Raw genomic sequence first — 27,723 nt, 5'->3', positions numbered from 1 at the left:
AGCCACGTCATAGGCAGATGAGAAGACAGCGGTACTCGGGTGATCTTTGGAACCATTAGCACATTTTCTCAGTTACATTCTGATTGAAATTGCAGCTGCGATCACATTAGCATCTGTCTCTGAATAAGGCCCAGAGCCTTGTGCTGTATAATAACAGCAGACGGAATCACGTCAGATTCATTAAGATACTAACGTTCTGCACACTGATGTCTCCATATACTGACCCCTGCAGTTTTTCTATCTGATAATGGGCTTCTGTGTGGGCGGTCATGTGTCTGTGCACACAGCCACGTTCCCTGACACTACCATAAGACAGATCATCTCCTTACATGCACTAAGACACCTTCCTGTCACCCCTCAGGAGCGCACAATATATTTTTAATACGCTTCTCCCTGCGCGCGCCTGAAATTAGAGCTGTGACTCTCCAGGGACAGAATCGGGATGCATACACAGTAGCAGAAAAACTGCTTCACTACATCTGACATCGGTAGTGTGCACATTCCCGTGTGTGGCTGTGACCATTCCAATAATCTGATTGGCTACAAGATGTGCCACCTACTGACACATTGTGGGTTGCAGGAGTTGATTACAGAGTAGTATATGTACAGTAATAGCCTGCGAGTTGCAAGCAGCTGAGAGATGTTGGCGATTTACAGTAGCTACTAGATTTCAAGCGACAATTGTTCAAAAGGCAAAAACCAACCGGGTTTTATATTTGAGAGAATTGGTGCTTAATATCTAGAAGCCAAATCACCAACATCTCACGGCTGTCTGTAACTTGCAGCTTATTACATACCCCTGTATATGACAAGGTGCTCAGACCACCTTAATTATACATACAGTATCTCTGTAAATTGACAGACTATAAATTGTATCTCAATATCAGATGAAGATACAAACTCTAATTTGTCTGAATGCATTAAGTAGCTATGATATTGCTTAGTGTCAGTTGTTATACTTATTTAGAATTAGCATTGCTACAATGTATATACTGTAGGCTTACTGAATATTTTATCATTTTTATCTTTCTTTTAGGCTGGACATTTCCACGTTCCAGGCAATGTGCAAAATACAGAAATACACTTATGTTGATCCCAAAATTTTCACAGAATCAGTTCTTGTACTGTCAAATCTACAGAATCTGACCTCTGGCTGTATAAACCCTATTGGGTGCCCATTTACCAATCAGGTGACTATGGCATGGATACCACTAGGCATTGTGTCCATGTTTTATTTACTAGTAACATTCACAAATGGAAATGTCCCAATTTCAGGATCATGTCAGAACAGGAGTCATTAGAGATACTGGGGCTGGTTCTGAGTTAGATGGATCACTGCACGGGCGCAAATGGCGAGTTCTTGCATACAGCTCCTGCGCGGTTGTGATTTTATGCATCTTTGCAAATGTCCATTCATTGTTGCCGTGGTTACTAGGGTTAACAATTTATTGAAACACTAACCTTCATTTGCTAGGAAAAGGTATAAAACCACTCATACAGTCACATTTACCTATTGTGCATTCATTCCTTCTTCTGGGCAGTTATACTTCCCCTGTCCCTACTGCAGGTACAGAATCTGTTGCACACTTAGGGGCATATCCAAATGCAGGTGATATTTAAAAAAAAACTCCCATATAATTGCCTGCAAGAAAATCAGCCGTGGTAATGCCTACAGAAATACATGATACTTTTTTTCTCACATCCTAAGAGCAAGTAACATTTTTACTAAAATCATTATTTTAAGGAAAAATTGTCGGGTCTTGCTTCAGAACGCCTAAGACATCCGTCCCCCTAATGGCTACTTAAGCAATTTTCACTAACTTGTGAAAAAAGACTGAGGAGCGATATGAGTGAGCCGTGCTATTATAGGGCAGGTAGTGTATGTCCTGGGAGAGCGGGCGCACTGGCCTATGTCCGGGGGAAATACGGTAAGTTGGTTTAGCCTATGCTCGGTGATGTCATGACTGTCACCAGCACTCAGATAAATCATAAAAATAATTGTTACAGCGAGACAAAAGACTAAATGTTTCTTAATGCAAAATTGTGCTCACATTAAGTAATTGCTACAGTATTTATTAATATAAAGGTGGATATATACATATATATATATATATATATATGTATATATATATATATATATATATATATATATATATATATATATATATATATATATATAGTGGTCACAAGGAGGCACTGTGCAGACTTTTTTCAAAATAAAACAATGTCATTTATTCCATTCCTACAGCGTTTCGGGGTGACCCCCCGTCTTCAGGGACAAGCAATACAGACTGACACATTACATACACAAATATATACACGACACACATGCAATTAAAACACCATTATCATACTAACCTGTGACACGCTGCCGCCTGAGGATCCGCTTCCTGCTCCGGCTCGTGTGTCCGTCACGTACCCGGTGACGTCATCGGTAGCGCGGCACAGGGAAATGATGTATGCTCTCTGTTGCCAAGCAACATGAGTACTACAAAAACAAAATTCAACAAACAAGTTAAAAACAACGGCACTGTGTGACTGTTATTCTTAGCATAGTGAAGAAAAAACACTGTATATACAACTTAACTACAACAACAAACCATCAATGTGATACCATATATTCTACCAACAGCAGACTTTATCACTACTGATGATGTTACAGAAAAAATATCAGACAAATTTGTAATGTGTCAGTCTGTATTGCTTGTCCCTGAAGATGGGGGGTCACCCCGAAACGCCGTAGGAATGGAATAAAGGACATTGTTTTATTTTGAAAAAAATCTGCAGAGTGCCTCCTTGTGACCACTATTTATATAAGGGATTCATCTCCCTGGATGGGCACCGCAGCAGGACATCAGTCATTAACCTTTGGAGTGCCGGACACATTGGGCTATATATATATATATATATATATATATATATATATTACATTTAGACTAACAATACATTTGAATGCATACTGTACATGCTTATTCCAATGTACATTGCATACGTGTATGTTCATAAATGAAATATAATCGTGTAGTAAAGAGTAATAACACATACATGAGTGGTTACAGCCTGACAGGGCTTTGGCTCTCATGCCTTTTAGCACCCCCATTGTATGATGCTACCAAATCTTTCGGTGCACAAGGCAGCTACATACAGTATGCTGCCTATCCTTTGTCCCAGCCAGGGAAGCGGCTGGCGGCATTGATACCCCAAGGTCTCGGGCTGAGCCCCATGAACACAGTATGCTGGTTATAATATTTTGTCTTGTTTTTTTCTCATAGGCTAGGATAAATGATGTGTACCGCTTCACAGCTACTGTAGTACTAATATTGTCGGAATGCCCTTCAATCAGCATTGGGGTAAGTAATTAATTTATTCCACTGCATCCAGATCATAACCGGATCCTACTAGCAGACACACTGTAGAGGAATTCTCTGTCGCTGACACCTTGGGCCGTATTCATTTAGTTTCACACCAGCGATACTTTTCCGCCTGCCGGACTTTTCGCTATATCGCGTGTTTTGGACACGAAAACTTTTAGTGTGCGCCCCCGCTATTCGCTGTATTCAATTGCAAAGGACGTAAAAACTTCCCGTAGTGTCCCGGCGAAACTCAAACATGCGAAAAGTGCTGTCAAAGATGGAGTAATCAGCCAAACACCCCCAAAAAGATGCACTAAAATTGGGGATCAGTATAGATGTCCCCGAAAAGCCCCCCTGAAGCTATTTGGGGTACTTAAGTGCTGTCAATTGCCTCTAATTAGCATCTTTGCACAAGTGGTGAAGAATAGCATTAAGCAGTATTTTTTGGAGAAAATAAGTAGTCCTGTCAAATTTGGGGTACTTGAAAATGGGTGCAAGCATGGTTTAAATTTGCTAAAGTGAAGTTTTAAGTGATGTAAAAAATGCACCTGCAATCAAAAAAACACCTACCCCTACTTGCAGACCCCCCTAAAGACTATTTCGCTACTTCTTATGTGTGTACCCCCACTTTGTACTTTTTCGCCCCCATTTTCAAAGTAATTTTTTGGGGAGTTCCTTTTTTTTTTGACACAGTTATCCTTTGGGAGGCTGCCCCAAGGGTGCAGAGTGTTTTCCGCACCTTTGCACCTCAAAACCACAATTCTCCATTTTTTTCCGCCTGCTGTTCATAGGCGAAACTTTTTTGTGTATGCGAAAAGTCTTTGCAGTTGAATATGGCAAAAACTTTCCGCCTGGAGAAATAACATCATCCGTGATACTTATTTGCGGATTCCGACTTTTCGCCGCTAATTGAATACGGCCCTTTGTGTGTTAAAAGTGCAGATTGAATGGCTGCTGCAGTTATTCGACCAGTACTCTCATTACACAGATGTCAGCAAGGAGACATTCACAATTATCCTAAAAAACCTGGTCTCCTTTACTGACATGCAGGGAAGCCAGAATCTCTGCAGCTACAGGGGACCCCGTCACTCAAATACCAGTTATTTTACTAGTCCTCAGTAGGGAGGATTAATCTTTCAATATTTAGTATTGCAATATATTTTTGAAAGTTTTTGTGTTCATTTACTGTATGCATATGGTTTGTTACTTTGGAGGATAAAGTACCAACCAATCAGCCCCTATCATTTTTCAAACACAGCCTGTAACATAGCAGTTAGATGCTGATTGGTTACTGCTTTACCTCTCTCCAAAATTTGTTAAATCCCCCCTTACATTTTAATAAGCCTGTTTATCTTTCTTCTAGGCAACAGTGGTAAATAGCGCCTTACAGTGTCTTGAAGCTATCGATTTTGAAGGACAGGATACGTGTACCCAAGCTTACATATTCCATGTTGCAGCTATAAATAAACAGTCAGACAAGTGTGAAAGCATGTTTGCTATATTAAAGGGAAAAGTCATCATAGAAGGTATTATTCATGGCTCTTTCTGTGATATTAATATAGTTTGATCCAAAGGGAGCAAAGTCTAAGTAATTATAAAGCCCATTTCAAATAGTATATAGAGTATTCACATTTGAATTAATTTAATTAATTTGATAGCAAATACAGTATATAAAGGTAGAGGCGGACTTTGCAGATGTTCAGATATTCTTTCAGGTGCCAGAACAAACTGATGATAAACATTCAGGACTCTTTATAAAGCTTGTACAGCTTGATAAAGGGTCCTGAGCAGACCCGAATCATTCCTGTTTCTTGCACCAAATAAACTAGTTAATGCATAAACTGTATCCAAAGTGCTGTACCTTTCTGCGTATATATTTGTGCCAAAATAAATATACACACACTTTTCACACTTTGTATGTGAATGAATGTTGAAGAACAGAGGGCTGGAATAAGCCTGATGGCTATTAAACTGCAAGGCCATTACAGGCAGTGTGTTAAATGACATATTGACATTGTGGTTCCAATTTGGGGTGGAAATGTTGTTACCATTTTATTGTACTATAGCTGCAGGGAGTAGGGAACTTGGGGTGTGTCTTGTTACTTTATAATGGGTCGCTGGCTTTAGATCAGCCTCTTTGTTTCCTGAAATTTTATTCCTCTCTACCTAACTCCCCTTTATGTAGTTTGTCACATTGTCAGCTTATTGAGCGGTTGATAGGAAAAAATAAAAGTCCAATAGCCATCTTACTGAATTGATGAGGTTATCTACCCTTAAATAAACTGAGCAGGTTGACTTAACTTTGTTGGGGTCACCAGCACCAGTGTGTGCCTTGCACAATATATTGGTATAGAAGTATTTCAGATTAAATTGAGGAGGTTTGTAAGCCTCGGATAAAAGTTCCGTTCCATGGAAATTTGCATCACTCAATTCACTGTCAGCAGATCACATTCTAATGTGGGAACAGTCCCCCAGGAAGGATACTCTGGTTGCACGATTGGCCAAGATTAGTTGGGTAGACACTCAAGGCACAAGATGCCTGAGAACTTAGTGCATGATGGGGTGGCTTCCGACCAATCAGGGACAGTTGGATGAGATCCTTCATGGACTGTTTTGTGTTAGAGATCACAAGGGACCTCAAGGGTCTCCACCCAGGAGATTTTTCTCTACTTCCCTTCCAAAGGAAGACATAAAGAGAGCAGCTTTTGATCTCGTCTCTCAGATGGGGTGATTGTACCAGTACCAGGGGATCTGCTGGTTTTACTCAAATCTCTTCCTGGGTCAGAAGCCAGACAGGTCGCTTTGGTCCATCTTCAACCTCAGAGCCCTCGAAGTAAAGGCTTTTGGTTGATTGGTTCAAAATGGAATCTATGAGATCTATGATATGTGGCAAGGAGGTCAAAAATATTTTGGCCTCCATAATGAGGCCAAAATATATCTCCACATCCCTATATGGGAGGGACATAATTTGCTCCTCAGATTCACTGTAGGGGGTCTTGCACCAGCTCTGCAATTTTTAACTAAACTCATTATAGTAATGGTATCAATGTTATGGAAGATGGGTATTACAATTGTACCCTACTTAGATGATCTCTTGGTCAAAGCAGACTCTCCTCCCTTGCTGCGCAGTCACTTTGACTAATCGATACTGGTACTCCAGTCGCACAGGATATATATGTCTTCAACAAAGGGAGACAATGGATAACCCCTTTTAATGAATAATGTTATTAAGGGGGTGCTACCATGGACACATATTGAGATTACAACAAGAAGAAGAAGAGCAAATGAAATGTCACTGGATGGTGCACTGGATTGATGTAATAAAATATAACTTTTATTAAATAAATAGTAAAATACTATTATCCTCAGATTATAATATACAAAAAAGAGATAGCGAAAATTGGTTAAAATACAAATAGACGGTGAAAAAGAATAGAAAGTAAGTGATTTAAGATGTAGTTCGTACGTAGGAGTGCTGCTTTTAAAGTTCTTTTTAGAACTACATCTTAAATCACTTACTTTCTATTCTTTTTCACCGTCTATTTGTATTTTAACCAATTTTCGCTACCTCTTTTTTGTATATTATAATCTGAGGATAATAGTATTTTACTATTTATTTAATAAAAGTTATATTTTATTATATCAATCCAGTGCACCATCCAGTGACATTTCATTTGCTCTTCTTCTTCTTGTTGCAGTCACTTTGACTAGACAGTTCAATACTTGCAGGAACATAGTTGGATTCTGAATTTCAAGAAGTTTCATCTGGTGTCCTGTCAAAGCATGCTGTACCTGACCTGGGTTTGATATTTAACACCAATCTTTAGAGGCTCTTCTTTCCAGAATATAAGGTCTGTTCCCTTTAGAGTTTAGTCCAAAAGGTGCTGGCCTTTGATCGCTCATTGGTTCTATTGTGCATTAAATTGATGTTGAAGATACGTTTTACCTTCGAGACAATACTGTACACCTTGTTCTACTCCCAGGAGTTTCACTGGGAAATTTTGAAGGGTTGGTTAGGGTCCAATGATCGTCTGGCCTATCAGCTACTCACTTTCTCTCTGAGTACTTGTCTTGCCTGCACTGGTGGCTGGTCATGGAGAATCTCAGCATGGACAGGTCTCTGCCCTCTTCATCCTGGGTCCTTGTGACCATGGATGCCAGTCTTCTGGGTTGGGGCATTGACTTTATACCTTCACCTGCAGGGACTTTGGACCCACATAAGCCCACCCTTCCCATAAATCTTCTAGAGCTCTTTGCCATATTCTTTGCTCTGTCCAGTGCTCAGTCTGTTCTCCGGGCAAACAAGTCAAGATCTAAGCAGACAAATATGAAGGGGGCACCCAGACTGCCAGGGCAATGGTGGAAGCTGATTAGATACTGTCCTGAGTGGAGTCATTCATGTCAGTGATCTAGTCTGTGTTCAAACTGGGAGTAAACAATTAAGAACAAGATCCTGCTGGGGAAGTGATATCTTCACCCAGAGGTCTCCCCCTAGCGTAATTAGCTGTGTGGTCTGCCAGAGGTGAATCTAATGGCCTCTTTTCACAACTGCAGTGTTCCTCCAATTTGTGCCCAGTCCAGGGACCTGAGAGCCTTTGAGGTTAATGCCATGACTGTTTCATAGCTATTTGGTCTTGGGTATCTCTTTTCTCAGTTGCCAATGTTGCCTTGCATGACCAAGAGAATCAGGACACAGGGAATGCTGGTTATCCTAGTGCCTCTAATTTGGCCCCAGTAGTCCTGGTACACTGATGTCCTAAAATTACTTTAGTTCCTGGTTAAGGTCTTCCCTTGCATCCAGATATATTGTGAAAGGGTCCATGCCTACACCAGGACCTTCCTCAGTTGGCTTTAATGGCATGGCTATTGAGCCAGTCTCTTAAAGCAGGCCATAATCCTGTGTTGGCCTTGAACCACCACAGGCTGTGGAAGATCTACATTTTGTGGTGAGATTTACATTTTGTGGTGAGAGAAACAGGGGTACCATACTTACTTTCTTTGTCTTTCACATTTCTTTGCTTTCTTTCAGGTTGTTTTGGAGATGGGTCTCCACTGGGGTTATCTCATGATGCAGTTCCTTTGTTTAGCAGTTTGCCCTTATTCCAGAAGTTTGTACTTTTTTGAAGAGAATTTTGCATGTTCACATATCTTTGTTCTTCCCATGGCTCCATTGGATCTAAACATGGTTTAATCTTCTCTTACAGGGCACCTGTCAAGCCCTTGGACACTCTTGAGCTGAAGGTTTTGACAAGACTTCACAGATGAACTCATGCATTGGCCTGGTGGGTCTCCGAATTTGGAGCCTTGTCTTGCAATTAACCTTTCATTGTCTTGCATGAGGATTGGGCAGTATTACATATAGTTCCATTGTTCCAAATAAAAGTTGTGTCGACTATCCACATCAATCAGGAAATTAGTCTTCCTGTATTTTGGCTTTCTTCTTCCTCTGAGGACTTTGGTTTTTTGGATGTGGCCCGGTCCCTTTATCTGTATTTGAATAGGACTTCCTCAGTTAGGTGGATGGATTCTCTCCCGGTACTTTATGATGTGTGTAAACATGATTGGCCAGTTGGAAACAGACTATTGTGCAGTGGATCTGCTCTGTTATCCTCCAGACTTTCCCCAGTGCAGGGCAGATAGCTCTGCGTGCTCTAGCAGGGCAGTGAGTGCTTCTTGAATTGCATGGAATGGGGCCTCTGTGGGGCAGTTGTGCCAGGTGGCCAACTAGTCCTCTGCTCACACTTTTACCAAATTATACTGGTTTCAGGTGTTTGCATCAAGGGATACCAGTTTCAGAAGGAAGGTTCTGCATTCATGTTGCTTGAGCGTTCCCTCCTCTGAGGGTGGCTTTTGAATGTACAATGGAGAGGAGTGTTCCCCAGATTGGATGCAAGAGATTCCACCCGGGGAATACCATATTCCCTCCCTTACTCTCAGGTTAGTGTTTGTTGATTGGTTCATGCTGGTTTACAAGTTCCATTATGTTGTTTACCTTAGGTTTAGGTCTATTTTGACGATGTACTGATGAGCAGGGGTTGCAAAAGTGAGGAGATTATGTCTTAAAGTTATAGTAGTCTAATAAGTATCAGCTGCTTTAAACCCCTCTAGCAACCTATGGTGAGCAGTGCTTCGTAGATGGAAGCAGAGAAAGGGATCCAATGGCAAGTACAAAAATACTGTTTTTGTATCTTGTGTTTTAGTTTTTTAAAACCGAAATAAAAAACATTTTGAATCCTATTGGGAGAAAAGTGCAAAATAAATAACATTTATTATTATTATTATTATTATTATTATTATTATTAATACCAAATCTAATTTTCACACCCACAGGTGGCATGGCTCACTGGCAATGTGATTCCACCTCAGAGAATGTGGTTGTCACAGCGAACATATTTTTGGCCATCATGAAGTGTTTTGAACTGACTAAGGAAATAAAGGACTTGCTTGAACAGATAGCCGTATACTTGACTTCACGGATGAACTCATATGGTGGTTTCCTGTCCTCACAGGTACTCAAGGGCTACGCAATATATATATATATATATATATATATATATATATAGACCTTACTTGTGTTGTCCGGCACTCAGAGAATTAGTTCAACGGTCCGGGTGCCCTTCCTGCCGTAATCCATGTGATACAGGTAAATATAGACAAATAAAGACGGATGGCACTCCGGTATATGGAAATAAATCAGGCCGCTAGGTAGACTACCACTACCTAGTGGCCTGATTTATTTCCATATACCGGAGTGCCATCCGTCTTTATTTGTCTATATATATATATATATATATATCTTTTGTTTATTATTATTTATCACTTCATTCTAATAACAACTTCTTCTCTTCTACCAGGATACAGTAGAAGCTATTAATGGACTGACTCATTATGGGCGACTGCTAAACAATGTAGGCAATCAGTATGCTGAAGTTGTCGTGAGCTATGGAGGTGCAGTATTTGACCATATAACTGTGAAAGAAAAAAACAAATTCCTGGTCCAGTCAGAGCAGTATAATGATAGTCTATATGGGACTTTCAAAATATTCGTCAGTGGGAATGGAAATACTCTGGTACAGGTGAGACTTCCCAGGGACGTTAATGATGATACATTCAGGGCTGTCTTCAGGAATTGTGGGGCCCGGGACTGACTAAATAGGCAGGGCCCCCCTCCCTCTGCTACCGCTAAGTCATGACTTACCTTATTGCATTGAATAATGCTCCTTCTGGCTTCTTCACCCCTCACGCGCTGCAGCTCCTCTGACTTCTTCCATTCAGCGATGTGTCATGAAATCATGCACGCCGACTCCAAAGGGAAAAAAAAAATATTGAACAAAACCAGGGGCAAAAGCAGGAGGGGGGAGGATGGGGGTGGGTGGGTAGGGTGTCTAATGTGTATATATGTATAATATATACAGTATTTATAAATATATACATAACATGCATTTATTATATATAACACATATATTCACATTATCACATAAATACACAATAGCACATATACAGTATACACACTAACACATATATGCACACTAACATACATACACATATATCCGCACAAACACATTCATACACATATATACACACTAACACAAACATACACATATATCCACACTAACACATGCATACACATTTATCCACACCGATATATACATAAAAGCATACATACACATATATACACTCTAACACATACATACACACTAACACATACCGACACATACATATGCTAAAACTAGGGGTGAGCGGGCTTGGATTTCTGAAATCCGAAACCCCCCGAGCCCCCCCGATCCGAGGCCGATCCGAGTCAGGCTCGACTTTTCCCGCCTGACCTGGATCTGAAATCAAGGCAAAACGTCATCATCCCGCCTTCCGGGTCTCGCGGGTTTTGGATTCTATATAAGGTGCCCGCATCAGCGCCATTTTCTCACTCGGCTGTGGACAGTGAAGAGGGAGGGTGGGAGTTAGGGCTGGCTGGGCTGTGTAGTGTAGTGTTGTGCTGTGCTGTGCTGCGCTGTGCTGCTGTTGTCCATAGGGGCTGTGTCCACTCCTCCAAAGTCCATAGGGGCTGGCTGTGTTGTGCTGTGCTGCTGTTGTCCATAAGGGCTGTGTCCACTCCTCCGAAGTCCATAGGGGCTGGCTGTGTTGTGCTGTGCTGCTGTTGTCCATAGAGGCTGTGTCCACTCCTTCAAAGTCCATAGGGGCTGGCTGTGTTGTGCTGTGCTGCTGTTGTCCATAGGGGCTGTGTCCACTCCTCCAAAGTCCATAGGGGCTGGCTGGGCTGTGTTGTGCAGTCAGTTGTCCATAGGGGCTGTGTCCACTCCAAAGTCCTGTGCAGTGTCCCAGTCTTAAAGGGGTGCTGTAGTGTTGTCCAGGGGGTGCTCTGTCCATCAGGGGTGCTCCCCCCAAGTGCAAAAAAATTAAATATTTTTTCTGTGTTTGTGAATTGTGTGCGCAGTAGCCGCACGTGCATCAACAAAGTAGTGCCAAGCGTGTGCCTGTGTCATAAGTAAAGGGCCGGCTGGCTTGTCCATTAAAGGGTGCTGTAACCCCCAAAGGGCACTCCAAACAAAATGAAAAAATATATTTTTTTGTGTTTGTGAATTGTGTGCGCAGTAGCCGCACGTGCATCAACAAAGTAGCGCCAAGCATGCGCCTGTGTCATAAGTAAAGGGCCGGCTGGCTTGACCGTTAAAGGGAGCTGTAACCCCCAAAGTGCACTCCAAACAAAATAAAAACTTTTCTGTGTTTGTGAATTGTGTGCACTGTGGCTGCACGTGCATCAACAAAGGAGCAGCGCCAAGCGTGTGCCTGTGTCCCATAAGTAAAGGGCTGGCTGGCTTGTCCATTAAAGGGTGCTGTAACCCCCAAATTGCAGTCCAAAAAAAATATATATTTTTGTGTTTGTGAATTGTGTGCGCAGTAGCCGCATGTGCATCAACAAAGTAGCGCCAAGCGCGTGCCTGAGTCATAGGTAAAGGGCTGGCTGGCTTGACCATTAATGGGTGCTGTAACCACCAAAGTGCACTCCAAAAAAAATAAAAAAATATATTTTTTTGTGTTTGTGAATTGTGTGCACTGTGGCTGCACGTGCATCAACAAAGGAGCAGCGCCAAGCGTGCGCCTGTGTCCCATAAGCAAAGGGCCGGCTGGCTCATTTCTTAAAGGGTGGTGTAACCCACAAAGTTCACTAGTCTCCAACAAAAATAAAAAATAATTTTCTGTGTTTGTGTGCGCCTTAGCCGCACGTATATATCAATATAACATAAATGGAGGACCAAACTTTCTCCAATAAAAATAAAATAGGGAAAGATCAAGAACCACTTCCTCCTAGTGCTGTTGCTGCTGCTGGGAGTTGTTCATCATCCCAGAGAGGAAGTAGAAACATCACTACTTTTACTAAACAATTGACCCTCCAACAGTCCCTAGCGTTGAGGATGAAGTACGACAGCAGTCATCCTGAAGCAAAACGTATAACTGAGGCCTTAACTGCTATGTTGGTGTTAGACGTCTGTCCGGTATCCGCCATAAGTGCAGTGGGATTTAGACAATTCATGGAGTTAGTGTGTCCCCGGTTCCAAATCCCATCTAGATTCCACCTGCATCTTTAAAGCAGCAGCGACAAGCATGTGTCTGTCTGTTAAAGTGTGGTGTAACCCTCAAAGTGCGCTCCACAAACATTAAAAAAATTCTTCTTTTTTTTCTGTCTTTGTGAATTGTGTGCACTGCAGCTGCACGTGCATCAACAAAGGAGCAGTGCCAAGCGTGCGCCTGTGTCCCATAAGTCTGTTAAAAGGTGGTGTAACCCACAAAGTGCTCCAAAAAAAAAAAAAAAATTTCTGTGTTTGTGACTTGTGTGCGATGTTGCCACACGTGCATCAACACAGTAGCAGCCCCAAGCGTGCATCTGTGTCATAAGTCAAGGGCCGGTTTGGACATCTGGTCCGGACTGAAGGACGTGCCAACAATTTCTGACAAGTCTACTGTCACTGCATATGATACTGTCCTCAAAGCAGCAGCGACAAGCGTGCATCTGTCTGTTAAAGGGTGGTGTAACCCTCAAAGTGCACTCCACAAACAATAAAAAAATTCTTCTTTTTTTTTCTGTCTTTGTGAATTGTGTGAGCTGTAGCCACACCTGCATCCTCAAAGCAGCAGCAACAAGCGTGCGTCTGTCTGTTAAAGAATTACATCGGTGACAGCATCCAAGTAGGCATGTCAGACAGTCCGTACATGTACTGGCAGGAAAAAGAGGCAATTTGGAGGCCCCTGTACAAACTGGCTCTATTTTACCTGAGTTGCCCCCCCTCCAGTGTGCACTCCGAAAGAGTGTTTAGTGCAGCCGGGAACCTTGTCAGCGAAAGGCGTAGGAGGTTGCTTCCACAAAATGTGGAGAAGATGATGTTCATAAAAATGAATTATCAACTCTTCCAGGGAGACCAGCCTCCAGAACGTACAGAGGGACCTGTGGTGGTGGATTCCAGCAGGGACGAATTAATACTCTGTGGCGGATGAGGATGTACACAACACTGAAGAGGGTGAGGAATCGGTGGATGAGGAGGATGAGGACGACATCTTGCCTCTGTAGAGCCAGTTTGTGCAGGGACAGATTAATTGCCAGCTTGTTTTGTGGGGGCCCAAACGAACCAATCATTTCAGCCACAGTCATGTGGCAGACCCTGGCGCTGAAATGATTGCTATGTTAAAGTGTGCATGTCCTGTTTATACAACATAAGGGTGGGTGGGAGGGCCCAAGGACAATTCCATCTTGCACCTCTTTTTTTTCTTTGCATTATGTACTGTTTGCGGCCTAGTTTTCAAACTGCCATCCTGTCTGCCACTGCAGTGTCACTCCTAGATGGGCCACGTGTTTGTGCCGCCCACTCGTGTCACTTAGCATAGTCATCCATCTACCTCGGTGCAACCTTTTGGACATAAAAACACTATTGTGAGGTGTGAGGTGTTCAGAATAGACTGGAAATGAGTGGAAATTAAGGTTTTTGAGGTTAATAATAGCATAGGAGCAGAAAAATCAACACATTCTGTGATTTTAGCTGTTTTTATGCTTTTTTAAAAAAAAAATACAGATCCAAAACACAAGACTCAGAAACCAAAACACGGAAGGGTGGTTTTGGCAAAACCAATCCAGATCCAAAACACGATGAAAGATCCAGATCCAAAACCAAAACACAAAACACGAAAAGTGGCCGGTGCACACCCCTAGCTAAAACACATACATACTACTTACACTTCTGATGCAGGTTGTTAATGGGGGAGTACACCTGCATTATTAGGCTGCGTTAGCTCCGCCCCCATTGCGATCGTAGAGTGAGACTGAACTCAGGGAAATCGGCCCATGGTTGTTGTGGGAGTGGGTAGTGCAGGGCTGGGCTGTGCAGCGGTGGTAGGAGCGGCCATGGGCCCCCTCCCATTCTGCAGTGTCCGGGCCCGGGACTCTAGTCCCGGCAGTCCTCCTCTGATGGAGGCCCTGGATACATTCATACTGTACGTGAACGCAAAAGCTTTCCAATAATTCAATAAGATTCTATTTGTCCAGCCCTTTTCTCTGGCCCCATAACAAAAGCACTTCCATGACTGATAATTTTGTCTTGTACTCAAGATTGTGAATATGCGTAAAAAGACGGAGGCTTTGATGGCACAATGAAATATGCTAGTCACTGAGGGATTGGAGCTATCTATAGATGTGGTTAAGTGGGTCCACCGTCTGTAAAAGAAAAAAAAAACACAGAGAACATGCTAAGGAGCCGACAAAAGTGATGAGTTAATAACGTTCATATGGCCTTGTGGGTGACACTGTCACTGCCCCATGGCACCTGCATTTGGCTTGCAAGGTGCCTGTAACAGTTCCCAGAAATCAATAGCTCTGCTGCAGAGCCGTCTGGAGACTGTAGAGCCATCTGAAGCATCCTAAGTACACTATGGGCCGTGCTCTACGTCCTAGTGCCGATGGCCCCGTCCTCTTGGTGTGATGTCATGATAGGTTTGGGGCTCAGGACTGGCATCTCTCAGCCTAGAGCCCTGCTCCAGCCATTTGTCTAAGATTGTACAAACCCTTGCTAGCCCCCCTAAAAGAAAACTTACTCAAAACTATATAATATAATAAAGTCCATGAGAAATAAAATGGCAAACTGGAATTTGTTTATACAAATCAGTTTCAGGAATTTAGAATTAGAATTTAGAATTAGAATTTAGAATACTGTTTATTCATATTAGGCCTAGTTATATAATAGGAACTCACAGCTGGATACTGGTGGTAGACTAAAGCACAAGCAAACAGTTAAAGTCGCAATAATTTGATTCAATAACCATCATCACACACTAGGGAGATTATAACTCTCACCCCTGTACGTCTTGGTCGTCAGCAGAGTGTCTGCCCCCTTCACAAATTATATGCCTGAGGTATCCACACATCCCATGCAGGTAATATCTTTCAATTACAATGCTCCACAGTGCACACGGCCAGACATGCGATAATGGCTACTGTTTGCAACTCTTTACTGCCCTGATAAGCACAGACCAAGGCAACACAAATCATCAAAACATATAACACAAATAGGAAAATGAGTCACATGGGAGGAATTTTAATTTATGAAAAGAGGTCTAAATCCTCCCTCTTGTCTCTGAATTAAACTATAAAGGACCACACCTTTCCCCTAGCTATGGGCCGGCTATCTAAATTACCCCAAACCCCTAATTCTCCCCATCAACAAGTGACATCCCATATCTGCCCAGCAACATGAGACATACCCTATTCTTACTGGCTTAATTTTATTGTCAGCACAGACGGTGTAATGGTAGCATTACTGCCTCACAGCACCAAGGTTGTTGGTTTGATACCCACTACGGCCCTAGCTGTGTGGAGTTTGTATATTCTCCCTGTGCTTGCATGGGATTCCTCCGGGTACTCCGGTTTCCTCCCACACTCCAAAAATATACTGGTAGGTTAATTGGCTCCTAACAAAATTACCCCTAGTGTGTATGTGCATGTGCATGTGGTAGGGAATAGAGATTGTAAGCTCCACTGGGGCAGGGACTGATGTGAATGGCCGAATATTCTCTTTGAAAGCGCTGCGGAATATGTGTGCACTATATAAATAACTGGTAATAAATAAATAATAAATTGTCAAATAAGGCCCTGCCATGTGGGCTTAAGTCCCCTCTTGCGCATTCAGGCCTCATTTAATCCTAAATTTGAATAAGCAAACATTTTTTTTTTTATTTAAGTTTAAGAGGCAAATGTATTGTTTATGTTCAGCTTTTGGAAGTTTTTAAAACCACAGATGCAGCAACTTTGCCTTTCAGATCACTGGATTTACTATGCAGCTGTATGGAAGGTTAAAACAGAAATTGCTGGACATGTGTGGTGGTGTAAAAACCCCTTTGCCACATGTGGTTTATGGAAAACCACTGCCATACAGAAATGTCCATCAATCATGTTCATGTATAGGAGTGTGTGGGCATCCAGCATTACAGAGGAGGGTTTTTTTTTCATTCATTTTTATATATTTTTTTATCATGCCGTCAGGCAGGAGATTTGCAGGTTGAGCTATCTCTCCTGTCACAACCACATCTGTTTCGGAGGTTGCTCTGACCTGTCTTTCTGTGGTTTGCTAAACCGCAGGTTAATATATTCGGTGTTTTTTTGTCCTTAATGTCAATTTGCAACGTGATTTTATGGTGGCTCTGCTTTAATAAATCTGTCAATTTTGAACCAATCAAAAGGACAAAAAGATTTTACAAAATTGATGCTTGGAAAATTGTGCCCTTATAAATTTAGCCCAGAGTGAAATACAGTACTATAAATTATATTCCAAAAATGTCTCTCTAATATTCTGTGAAGTTTATCAATTCCTGAACCATCCTCTTAAATCACATTACACTGTTGTACCCTATTACAACTTTTTTTTACACAGTTCACACAAAACTTACATTTATTCTGTAATCTTTTAATTTTTTTTTTATAGAATTAGATAATAAAATAATTCTATAAAAACATAATTTAAAACAAAAATTTTGGTCAAAAGTGACTTGTACCGATTACTATAAATGCTAAAAGGTGTCAGATCATTGACCGTCTCTTTCTCTCTGCAGATAACACATAAATACAACGTACTGGTCCTCAAGGAAAAAGCTCCCTTCTCACTGACGGTTACCACAAAGGCTGACTGTTTTGGAGAGGTCGCTGTTGTCCTTGACACCACAGTCTGTATCAGGTAACTCACTGCATAACCGTGTCTCAATGTATATTTGTTATATTCCTCAACTCTTGTGATGTATCAGTTAGCAGGATTCGCAGGCAGGGAAACCTTGGTCACGTTAGCTCGCACCCGAGAGAACACACAAGTGAGATTTCCTGTACTGTGACAATCAGAAATCTGCACAGCAGCCGATAGTGTGGGGAAACCATCACATTTAACCACCCTCATTGCAAGGTTACCTCTCCACTCTGTATAATACATTCAGTGACTGCCAGTAACCTCCTCTCGTCTGACAAGACGACTGGTCAGCGCATGACCAGATATTCATTACATTCTCCCTTCATTACTGTACATACATCCTATTGCTAATGTTGGAGCAGAAATAAGGGTTGTATCGTGGAGGGGGTGTGATAAGCTGGAGGATTTTTAATGGCTAGATCAAATTATGCCACAACATAGCATTTTAATTATGATTTCTTTATATGGCTTTTTTTCACCTCACCTTATATCAGGAGCAGGGGCGTTTCTAGAGAGGAGGGGGCCCGTGTGCAGTCTCCAACATGGGCCTGCTCTTCTCTGTCCGGCGGCCGGCAGCGCACTGAGCTGCACTGGAGTTATAGACTCTGAGCACTAGAGTGCGCCCAAAGTCTATAGAGTATGCACAGGTCACCGGGAAATTGGGGCCAGTTTCCAGTCGTCTTTACAGCGCAGGACCCCTGTGCCGATGTGGGACTCCGGAGAGGTAAGTAATACTATGGGTGCAGGGTGTGTGGTGCGGGGCCCCCCCTGGACCCAGTAAGACCGTCACCAGTGAAGATTCCGATGGCAGGTAAGTACTAACTAACCTAACCCCCCCAAACCCGAACCCGCCCTTAGGGATGCCTAACCTCCCCACAATTGCTTAACCCTAACCCCCCTGTAAGTGCCTAAAGCTAACCCCCCCTTCCCCGCAGCCTGAACCTAACCCTCCCGGGTTGGTGCCTAACCCTAAGTCCCCCCCTGGAGCCCCTAACCTAACCCTCCCCCCAGCGGCTGTCCGTCCCGGTGCCCGGGCTTACCTTCGATCGGAATACCGGGCGTCAGGCTCCCGGCGTAGGTAAAATGACAGACATCGGGATTTAGACGCCTGTCATTAGACTCTTGCCATGATTAGACAGTAGGGATGCCGACAGTCAGCATAACTGACTCATGTGTAAAGGCAACAAAAATTACCTTCTGAGGTGCTGAAATGTCTTTTACATGAACAACCAATTGGAGGCATGTGTAGACTTGTATGTGGCCTCTTGCTTTGTTGCAGGATATAATAAAGGAATGACCAGTCAAGGAGGTAAAGGGTAGGTGCTGTCTCCTGAAAGTAGAAGAAATACAATTTAGAAAAAGTGACCAAACTATGGGCTGTATTCAGTTAGTTTCACACCCACGATACTTTTTCACATGCTGCACTTTTCGCCGACTTTGCGTGTTTTAGCCGCGGAAACTTATCGTGCGCGCCCCCGCTATTCACTGTATTAAATTCCAAAGGATGCGAAAACGCATCCTGGTGAAACACTATCAGGTGAAAAGTGTTGGCAGAATTGGGGAAATCAGCCTGACACCCCCCAAAAGATGCACTAACATTGGGGATCAAAGTAGATGCCCCCCATTAACCCAACTGAAGCTATTTGGGGTACTTAAGTGCTATCAATTGCTCCAAAATAGCGACTTTGCACAAGTGGTGAAGAATAGCATTAAGCAGGTATTTTTGCTGAAAATAAGTAGTCCTGTCAAATTTGGGGCACTTGAAAATGGGTGCAAGCATAGTTAAAAATTGCAAAAGTGAAGTTTTAAGTGCTGCAAAAAATGCACCTTCAGCAAGCACCTGCTATAAAAAAACACCTCCCCCATATTTGTAGACCCCCCCAATAGTCTATTTCGCTAGTTTTTGCGTTTGTACCCCCACTTTGTACTTTCTTACCCCTATTTTCAAAGTGTTCTTTTTGGGGTGCTCCTCTTTTTTTTGTGTTTTTTTGACACAGTTATCCTTTGGGGGGCTGTCCAATGGGTGCAGAGTAGTTTCCGCACCTTTGCACCCCAAAACCTCAATTCTGCACTTTTTTCCGCCAGGTATTCATAGGCGAAACATTTTCGCCTATTACATTGCATTGACTTTCCGTGTACACAAAATGTCTTTGCAATTGAATACGCCGAATAGTTTTCGCTGATCACGGCTTTTTGCACCTAATTGAATACGGCCCTATGTCTGGGTTTGAATGTTTTGTTAATGCAGATGCTTCACAGTATCCAAAATGCGTAGAATTACAGATAAGATAAACTGGTTCCAATATATTAGGAAAAGACCATGATTCAGCTGCATAATGATAAATATCCTAAAATACATTGAGCTTTTTGGCAACTGTGTGGATAGTAATACAAACACATGCAAAGTCATGTAAGCTCTCTCTAGATATCTTATTTCTTTCTTAAGCTCACACAATTTAATCTTCTATTTAGATACATAGGAAATCGAAGTGTTACCAACATGTTACTTATTGACTATAAATTACTTACTGGGTGTGCACCTGACTATTACCTCTTGAACAAGGTGGGTGTCAAATCATGATTTTGTGGGTTATTTTAAAATCACAATGGCTAAATACTTATGATTATTCACACATTGTATCAACATTGTGATGTTTGGCACATTAAATTGGTGGGTTGGTATTTTGGAGAACATGGTGGAAATGGTTGGGCTGTTTAGTGATGTAAAGGGTTGGGATGTTTGTTAGTCACGTTGGAGTAGCTTAGGGTTTATGGAGAGCAATAAAAACTGACTGGAATATAATAGAATATTTTCAGATCGAATGGGAGGGATGTCGGTATAGTAAGGTTATATCTGTATAAAAGTACTGGACTACTGGACTAATTTCACAGTGTGTGGCTGTCAAAAATCTACCAAAAGGCCCAATAATAAACTCAAAATTCAATTATATATTGATTGGATCACTGAAGGGCATTTTAATAGATGTGGTTAAGAAGATGATCCCACACAAGGGCCCAAAGTGGTTACTTAATAGGGGTTGGGTACGGGATGAACGCTCTCGGGATCCTAGTGGTCAGAGTGCCTGATTCAGAGCTGGATGCTCTGACAGAGCGCTCGCTCTGAATCAGGGCCGGGCTTTTGTTTTTTTTGAACGGCCTCCAGGCCGCTCGCATAGCTGTGGATGACCACCCACAGCTATTGCGAGCGGCCATGATGATGGTCGCGATAGTCAAGACCATCACGACTATCGGGCTTGCGACGAGACCCTTGTGGTAGGGTCTCGTGGCCGCAAGCCCCAGAGAGATTTTGGCTCTAACAGAGCCGAAATCTCTCCACTGACATCACTCATGATGTCAGTGGGGCCGCCCCCAAATGGTAGGCGTTCACATGGGAACGCCTCCATTTGCCCAGCCATGCCCCCGGCCCGCCTTCCAAAGGGGGCGAGCTGTCACTCACCATCAACAGTTCGCTTCCTTTGTTGTGAGACCCGGAGCGACGCAGTGCCCGTCGCTATGCGGATCTCGCACATGCGCACTGGCCCACCATCAACCCGGTTGCGAGCGCACAGCGCTTGCGACCAGGTCTGAATCAGGCCCAGAATCCCAATGCCGGCATCCCAACCGGGTTAGGATACCGACAGCTGTCGGTCAGTATCCTAACCGTCCCTCCCCGGTGCCTAAACCTAACCCTCCCCCCTAGTGCCTAAACCTAACCTAAACCCCCACAGCTACATACTGTACCGAATGAGAATAGAAAGTGAGCTTGTAATTAGTGAAACAGATGCCGTGATAGACATACAGTAAGCTTACTTATGGCGCATCCTATGTTTTGTGTATTTATAAAAATATATGTATATGCTACAGCATCAATAAATACAAAATATTGTAATAAGCCAAACTCTGTCAAACCATAATGTTGTATGTAGGGATGTGCGGTCCGGTTTCCTAAAAAACCAACACACCTGAATTTAGGGGTTCCGAGTCATTTCAAATCCCAGCTTGGATCACTTTGGGGGTTCCGAGTAGAAGCGAGTCCTGGCTGCAGTCTGCTGACAGTTCAGAACACGGATTTAAAAAACAAACTCAGGTTTCGGATTGGATGTAAACAGGTCCTATGATTTTAGCTGTTTTTATCAATTTTTTTATAGGATTTTAAAGAAAACTAAAACCAAATCCAAACCAAAACACTTGAGGGTGAATTTGCCAAAACAAGACTGTCCGAGCACATCTATATCTATATAAGAGAATGTTTAATTATAGAGCTAACTAAATGTCTATTATGTTCTTCTTTCCAGCTGTTGGAAGACAATGTGATCAGCCATTATCAAGTGACAGATAATCATGTGTATATTAATCTAGAACCTGTGAGTGATATTGTCCTGCTGCTCCTCTCTCTGTGATCTCCCCGTCTTCTATTCTACTCCCATCATCTCCCTCTCTGGCTTTCCTCCTACAGCTCCCCGTGGATGTAGAGCGCTGCTTCACCTTCTCCTCGTACGTGCAGCACCGAGCGTACACCCTACAGACCGGTTATGCCACTGTATATGACTTATATGAAGGTAAAACGGCTGCCACTTGTGTTTGTCCTAATATATGGCTTGTTCACCATCATCCATTTTTTATATACATTCTTTGTGGTCACCGAGGCTGTCATGGTCCTAATACTAACTGACTCTTAGTAACTGCGGAATTTGTATTCACTGAGTTTTAAATTTCAAGACAAATAAATTATTCTGAGAAGCTCTGTATAATATGAAATGTACAGTACACAGGTTTCCATTACAGTCTGTGCCTCCTAATAAGAGGAAAAGTACTAGGTTGTGTTGTGTTTATTCAAATATAATTCAGCATTTGTTCTGCGACAGAATTAGTAATACCCAAGTCAATCTGATCTACTACAGGTCTGCAGTGCTTATAGTTATACCAAACACGCCTACTCTCCCGATTTGGCCGGGAGCCTCCTGAAAATCAGGTGCCGCTCCCGTCCCCATGGAAAAGTAGGCAAGCCTCCCCCCCCAACCCCACAATGCATACCCAAACACCCGCAGCAGTGGGGCTACTTATTATGCGATTCTCGCTGAATTGTGTCATCATGACCTCGCCCCCTGCTCCACAGTGCCGTAAATATCTGCATTGTGTAGTGGGGGGTGGGGCCAAAATTATGTGAGTATGTGGCTCCGCCCTAGTCCTGCCCCTAAACAGTGTGCAATGTCCCCGGCCACGCTCCCTTTTATGATGGGGATGTGATGTTACGTCTATGGACACTGCACTCGGGGTTGCAGATGGCGGCAGGAGGCGTTTGTTCCCTACAGTAGTCTCCTGCTGCATTTGCGTTTTAGTTGTACAATATTGTAAAGCTGCTTCCTTGTACTTCCCAGCGCCTGTGCAATGCCTCACAAATCGGAATAAGGCCCCTAGTCTGCAGCGCCCTCATGCTTTGCAAGCATATAAGTCATTATCTATATTAATAAACAATTCTAAACATGCAATATACAGTAGGTAAAGTAAAATAAAGTATAACATAGATAAAATGTACAGTACCCTACATGCAGTGAAAAGTAAATGTGAAAAAAGGTGCAGATCATTTTGCGAAGCCAGTTATGTGGCTAGAAGATGTCACAAATTCTCGGAGCTCCATTTAATTATTTCATTAGGAAATACTTCTATTTTCCATTAAAAAATGATTATGTTCTGTGGGCCTGACTCACCTGAGGACGCAGGGAAGCTTTTTACGCAGGTTCCCGATGTTCGTGAATCTGCTCTGCGCACGGTCAGTACGGGTCTGCGATATCACAGTTTGGCAGCAGACTGTCAGTGACTGACAGTCTGCTGCCATTTTGGGGTGGGGAGGGGGCGGCCACGATGGCCTCCGTTTCCCAAAACGGAGGCGTATTGCAGCTGTTGTGGGGGAGTGATGAGGCCAGGATCTCCATTGGCTGATGGAGATTTCCTGGCCTCTTTTTAACATCTGCGATGACCAGCTAGCATGAGCCCATAAGTCACTCAGCAGGCCGATGATCCCATGTTGCATTCTAGAACGGTACTCATGTCAGTAATACATGCAGGTGGTGTGACGCCTCCTGCTGCATTACTGTATTTCAGCTATCACAGCTGCTAACATGATAGCTAGTGCATCCTCTGTTGAATCAGGCAGGGCTGTAGAGAGCCGCCCCAGGCCCAGATAAGGTGGTGTGGCCTAACCTTGGGAAGCGTGGCCACATCCCCTTAGAAAAAAAACCCAAAGACCTCTTTCAGCGATGCACACTGGGGAGGGGGCGTTGTGAGACCCTCAGCCCAGTGCAAATCCAGACAGTCTCCCACTGCAGTCCAGCATACAACAGCTGGGAAAAGGCAACTAAATTGTGGGGGACACCACCAATAAAATTGACAAAGATCCCCCTGCCACTATTATGCCCCTGCATAATAGTAGTAATAATACAGATATGGACATACCAGAGATGGTACTTTGGGGAGCAGTAGGGCCAGCGGGGAGGGTGGTCTTTGGGCAGCAAGGTGCCACCTTTGCTGTGCCAAGTTGGCGGCTGGAACCCCTCTTCACAGCCGGTTTTGCAATGGGCAGGGGGAGGGCAGAGTGTGTGTGTCAGGTTTGGGGTAGTAGAATCCCCTACTGATGGGTTGTGGTCTAGATTTGGAAGAACTCGGGGTGAGAGGTCTGGATACAAGAGCTCCCCTTCCACGGACCTTGGACGTTGGTGAGACCTTGTCAATGGTGCGGAGTCTAACCTGCAGGGAGGTGTTCGCCGGTGACCTCTCCATTTGGGATATGGGCTTAGCTGCAGGTAGGTCGCGGTACTTTGACCAGGTATCCAAGATCTGTGGGAATAGAGACTCGAGATATCAGTGGCCTGGGGAGAGTGCCTAACCATGGCACTGTTACACATAGGGATGGTACTTGAGAGTATTCCTGGAATGAAGTACTGATGCACTACACAACTAGATGGCATTTGAGGAATACACAAGAAATACTGTGCAGATGCACTTTAGCACTGCTAGGTGGCACACGAGGGAAACACAAGGAGTGGCGTGCTGATGCACTTTTGCACCACAGGGTGCGACTTGAGAGAGACACTGGTATATATGATGTGCAGACGCACTTCTGCACCATGGGGTGTGATTCGAGAGAGACACTGGTATATGATGTGCAGACGCACTTTTGCACTGTAGAACGCACAGGCAGCACACAAAGGAAACACTAGGAGAGGAGTGCAGATGCACTATAGCACCACAGGTAGATGCACAAGGGACACACTGGGGATGGCGTGTGGACACTCTTCTGCCACACGGAATGGCACAGGTAGTGCGCTCAGCACAAGATCTGTGTCTCTCATCCCCGCGCATTACTTGCTCCCATTTACGGTTACAGGACTTTCTTCGGGCTGCACCCGCTCTATGGAATGCCTTACCATGCACAATAAGACTTACCTCTAGTCTTCAATCCTTCAAGCGTTCCCTGAAAACTCACCTCTTCAGACAAGCTTATCAGATTCCAGAACTGACCACATAACCTTCATAGCTTCCATGTCTTATTACATCCCCTCTCACAGTCCACACATAACCTCACATATTGTCTTTCCTTCACATACTCCTGACATTTGGCCGACATTCCTGTGTGACTGGATCATGCAGCCCACCAAGAAACACTGCATTCTGGCCAGACCAGGGCCCTCATTCAGAGCCACTCGCTATCGGCAGTACGCTCGTTCCGAGCGATGTTCGCACATCTGCGCATGCGTACGGTTTTTAGTACGCATGCGCGAACCAGTCAGTGCGGCCGAAAATCATTTGTACGCAATATAGCGAGTGCCTGCTATTTTGAGTGACAGAATGAGGCGTATGTGGGTGGTAACAGGGGAAGGTGCTTGAAAACGGGGAGTGGAGATCCGATCGCAGGCGTGCTTAAAGGTCAAAACGGGCGTGCATAATTAATATAGCAGCGTCATTGACCACGTCACTTGGTTTTTTTAAACTCAGAACTGCTCGCAAAATAGCGGTTGAAAAAACCAACCACAAGAATAGCGAGCATTTCATACGCTGTATGATGTACTCGATTAATCTAATAAATAGCGGACATGACGTATGGTGCGAGCGGCCAGGGGGCGTTTTTATCAAATAAACGAGCGTATGTTTTGCTCGCTCGTTCTGACTTAGAGGTGTGAACAGACTGCAATGTGCGAACGGATCATTTGAATAGCCACCCCTTGTTTTTGAACGAACGACCGCAAATAGCGAACGGCTCTGAATGAGGGCCCAAATTGCAATATATATAGCGCCTATCCTTGTGTATCAATGCCTATTTCCCTATAGATTGTAAGCTTGCAAGCAGGGCCTTCTTACCTCTATGTCTGACTGTTATTACCCTGTTTTGTTCTATAAATGTTTCCATTTGTAAAGCGCAACGGAATATGCTGCGCTATATAAGAAACTGTTAATAAATAAATAATAAAAATAAAATATACAGGCTGGGATGTAATAGCTCTGTAGCTCACAGGAGATGCTGGAGGCAAGATACACAGGCAGGGATGTTGGACGCACTGTGGCTCACAGGAATACACAGGAGACTTGGAACTAGAGACGATCGGGTTGGGTTCCCAGAGAACTGAACCCACCCGAATTTAGCATATCCGAGTCGGATCCAAGCAGGCTCGGAGGTTCCCGCCTTACTCAGTTCTCGAAACCGAGGCAAAACCATAGAGACGGAAATCTCGCGGTTCGCGAGCTTTCGTCTTTATGATCAATGTGGTATATAAGGTACCATGCGACGGACACCATTTCCACTCCGGCTGTGTAAAGTGAGCATGGCGGGTGGGTAGTGTAGGGCTGGGAAAGGTGCTGGTGCTATCTGCTGTCTCCTGGGCTGGTGTCTGCTGATCCATTCTGGTCTCTGCTCATGGTGCTGTCACTATCTCTGTGCTGTCTGTGCTGATTCATTCTGGTTTCTGGTCACAGTGCTGTCACTGTGCTGTCTGGTGATTCATCTGGGCTGTCTGCTGTGTCCTGGGCTTGTGCTGTGTCCATCTCTGGGCCCAAGTTCTGGACTCCAAAAAAAAAAAAAGTAAAAAAAAAAAAATCAAAGTGTCTTTTTATATTTTTCTGTGTGTGCATGAGTGTTAGGCTTTACCACATTAGCGCACAAGATCCAGCGACTACCGTTGTGTTCAATCAAAAAAGAAACAATACAAGTGTCACTGTCTTATATATATTTTTTCTTCTGTGTGTGCATGGGTGTTAGGCTTAACCACATTAGCTCGCAAGATCCAGCGACTACAGTCATGATCAATAAAAAAAAAGAAAAAAATTAAAGTGTCATATTTTTTTCTTGTTTGTGTGGGTGGGTTTTCGGCTTAACCGCATTAGTGCACAAGATCCAGCCAGCAACACAAGTTGCAACCTTGTGCTGCCCGACTCCAGTTGTTGTGATCAATCGTTACTCTGGGGCCAAGTTCTTCTGGAGCTGACAAAAACTATAAATCATCATTTGTCGTTTTTTCTAATATTTTTGTGTGTGTGTGCACGACTGCACGTGTGTGAATTTTGTAACTGCACCTTGGCTACACTATTGGTGATTGTGACACTGCTTCTAGACTGCAGAAAAAATATGGAAGGGTGTCACATGACAGCAGAGCAGGGCCAAAAACCACATGTTGTAGCTGCCGCCAGCAGTGCAAGGCCGTCAACTTCCTTGACCTCTAGGAAGGCCCATGCTCCAGTGCTTAAGTCATGCCATCGATATGGTAAAGCAGGTTTTACTGAAATTAAGAAAAAAAATGTAAAGGATATTTGACTTTAGATGAACTAAAAATTGGCACAATGCCATTCACTACACAAAGTAGCAAGGAAAGGATAAGGCCTTGGCCTTCTTACTTTATGAAGAAGACTGCTGATTCTGATAACCCTTCTGCTTGTAGTAGTAGTGGTGGTGGTCCAATTAAAATTGTGAAAGTTGTTAAGACAGCTCCGGAAAAACCAACTGTGTGCCCTGAGAAATTGAAATCACAAATCCCCGAGGAGAGTATTTTTGCGGTTGCCATGTGTGAGTCCAATCCTAATACTAGTGTACTGGAGGAACCTCCAAGTTCCAACATTTGTGTGTCCTCTGTAAATGTGGGGAAGGGCAGTCA

The 27,723-nt window shown here is 43.5% G+C and overlaps 1 protein-coding gene across 1 annotated transcript in view; it reads left to right on the top strand.

Moving 5' to 3' along the window:
* LOC148501811 (ovostatin-like) overlaps positions 1 to 22,256 on the top strand; it is a 405,898-nt gene extending 383,642 nt beyond the window's left edge. Inside the window, exons 27-35 of the mRNA XM_088449993.1 lie at positions 1,037 to 1,190; positions 3,273 to 3,350; positions 4,717 to 4,879; positions 9,684 to 9,862; positions 10,208 to 10,429; positions 17,460 to 17,581; positions 20,057 to 20,147; positions 21,880 to 21,948; positions 22,041 to 22,256. Of these exons, the coding sequence (XP_088306119.1) occupies positions 1,037 to 1,190; positions 3,273 to 3,350; positions 4,717 to 4,879; positions 9,684 to 9,862; positions 10,208 to 10,429; positions 17,460 to 17,581; positions 20,057 to 20,147; positions 21,880 to 21,948; positions 22,041 to 22,256 (1,294 nt within the window). The remainder of the gene's footprint in view (positions 1 to 1,036; positions 1,191 to 3,272; positions 3,351 to 4,716; positions 4,880 to 9,683; positions 9,863 to 10,207; positions 10,430 to 17,459; positions 17,582 to 20,056; positions 20,148 to 21,879; positions 21,949 to 22,040) is intronic.
* Positions 22,257 to 27,723: the final 5,467 nt, after the last annotated feature.

Source organism: Taudactylus pleione, unplaced genomic scaffold (genome assembly GCF_031769625.1).
Source record: "Taudactylus pleione unplaced genomic scaffold, aTauple2 ptg000502l, whole genome shotgun sequence".
Taxonomy (NCBI): Eukaryota; Metazoa; Chordata; class Amphibia; order Anura; family Myobatrachidae; genus Taudactylus; species Taudactylus pleione.
Note: the sequence above shows the minus strand (reverse complement) of the source record. Positions and strands in the feature narration are given on the sequence as shown.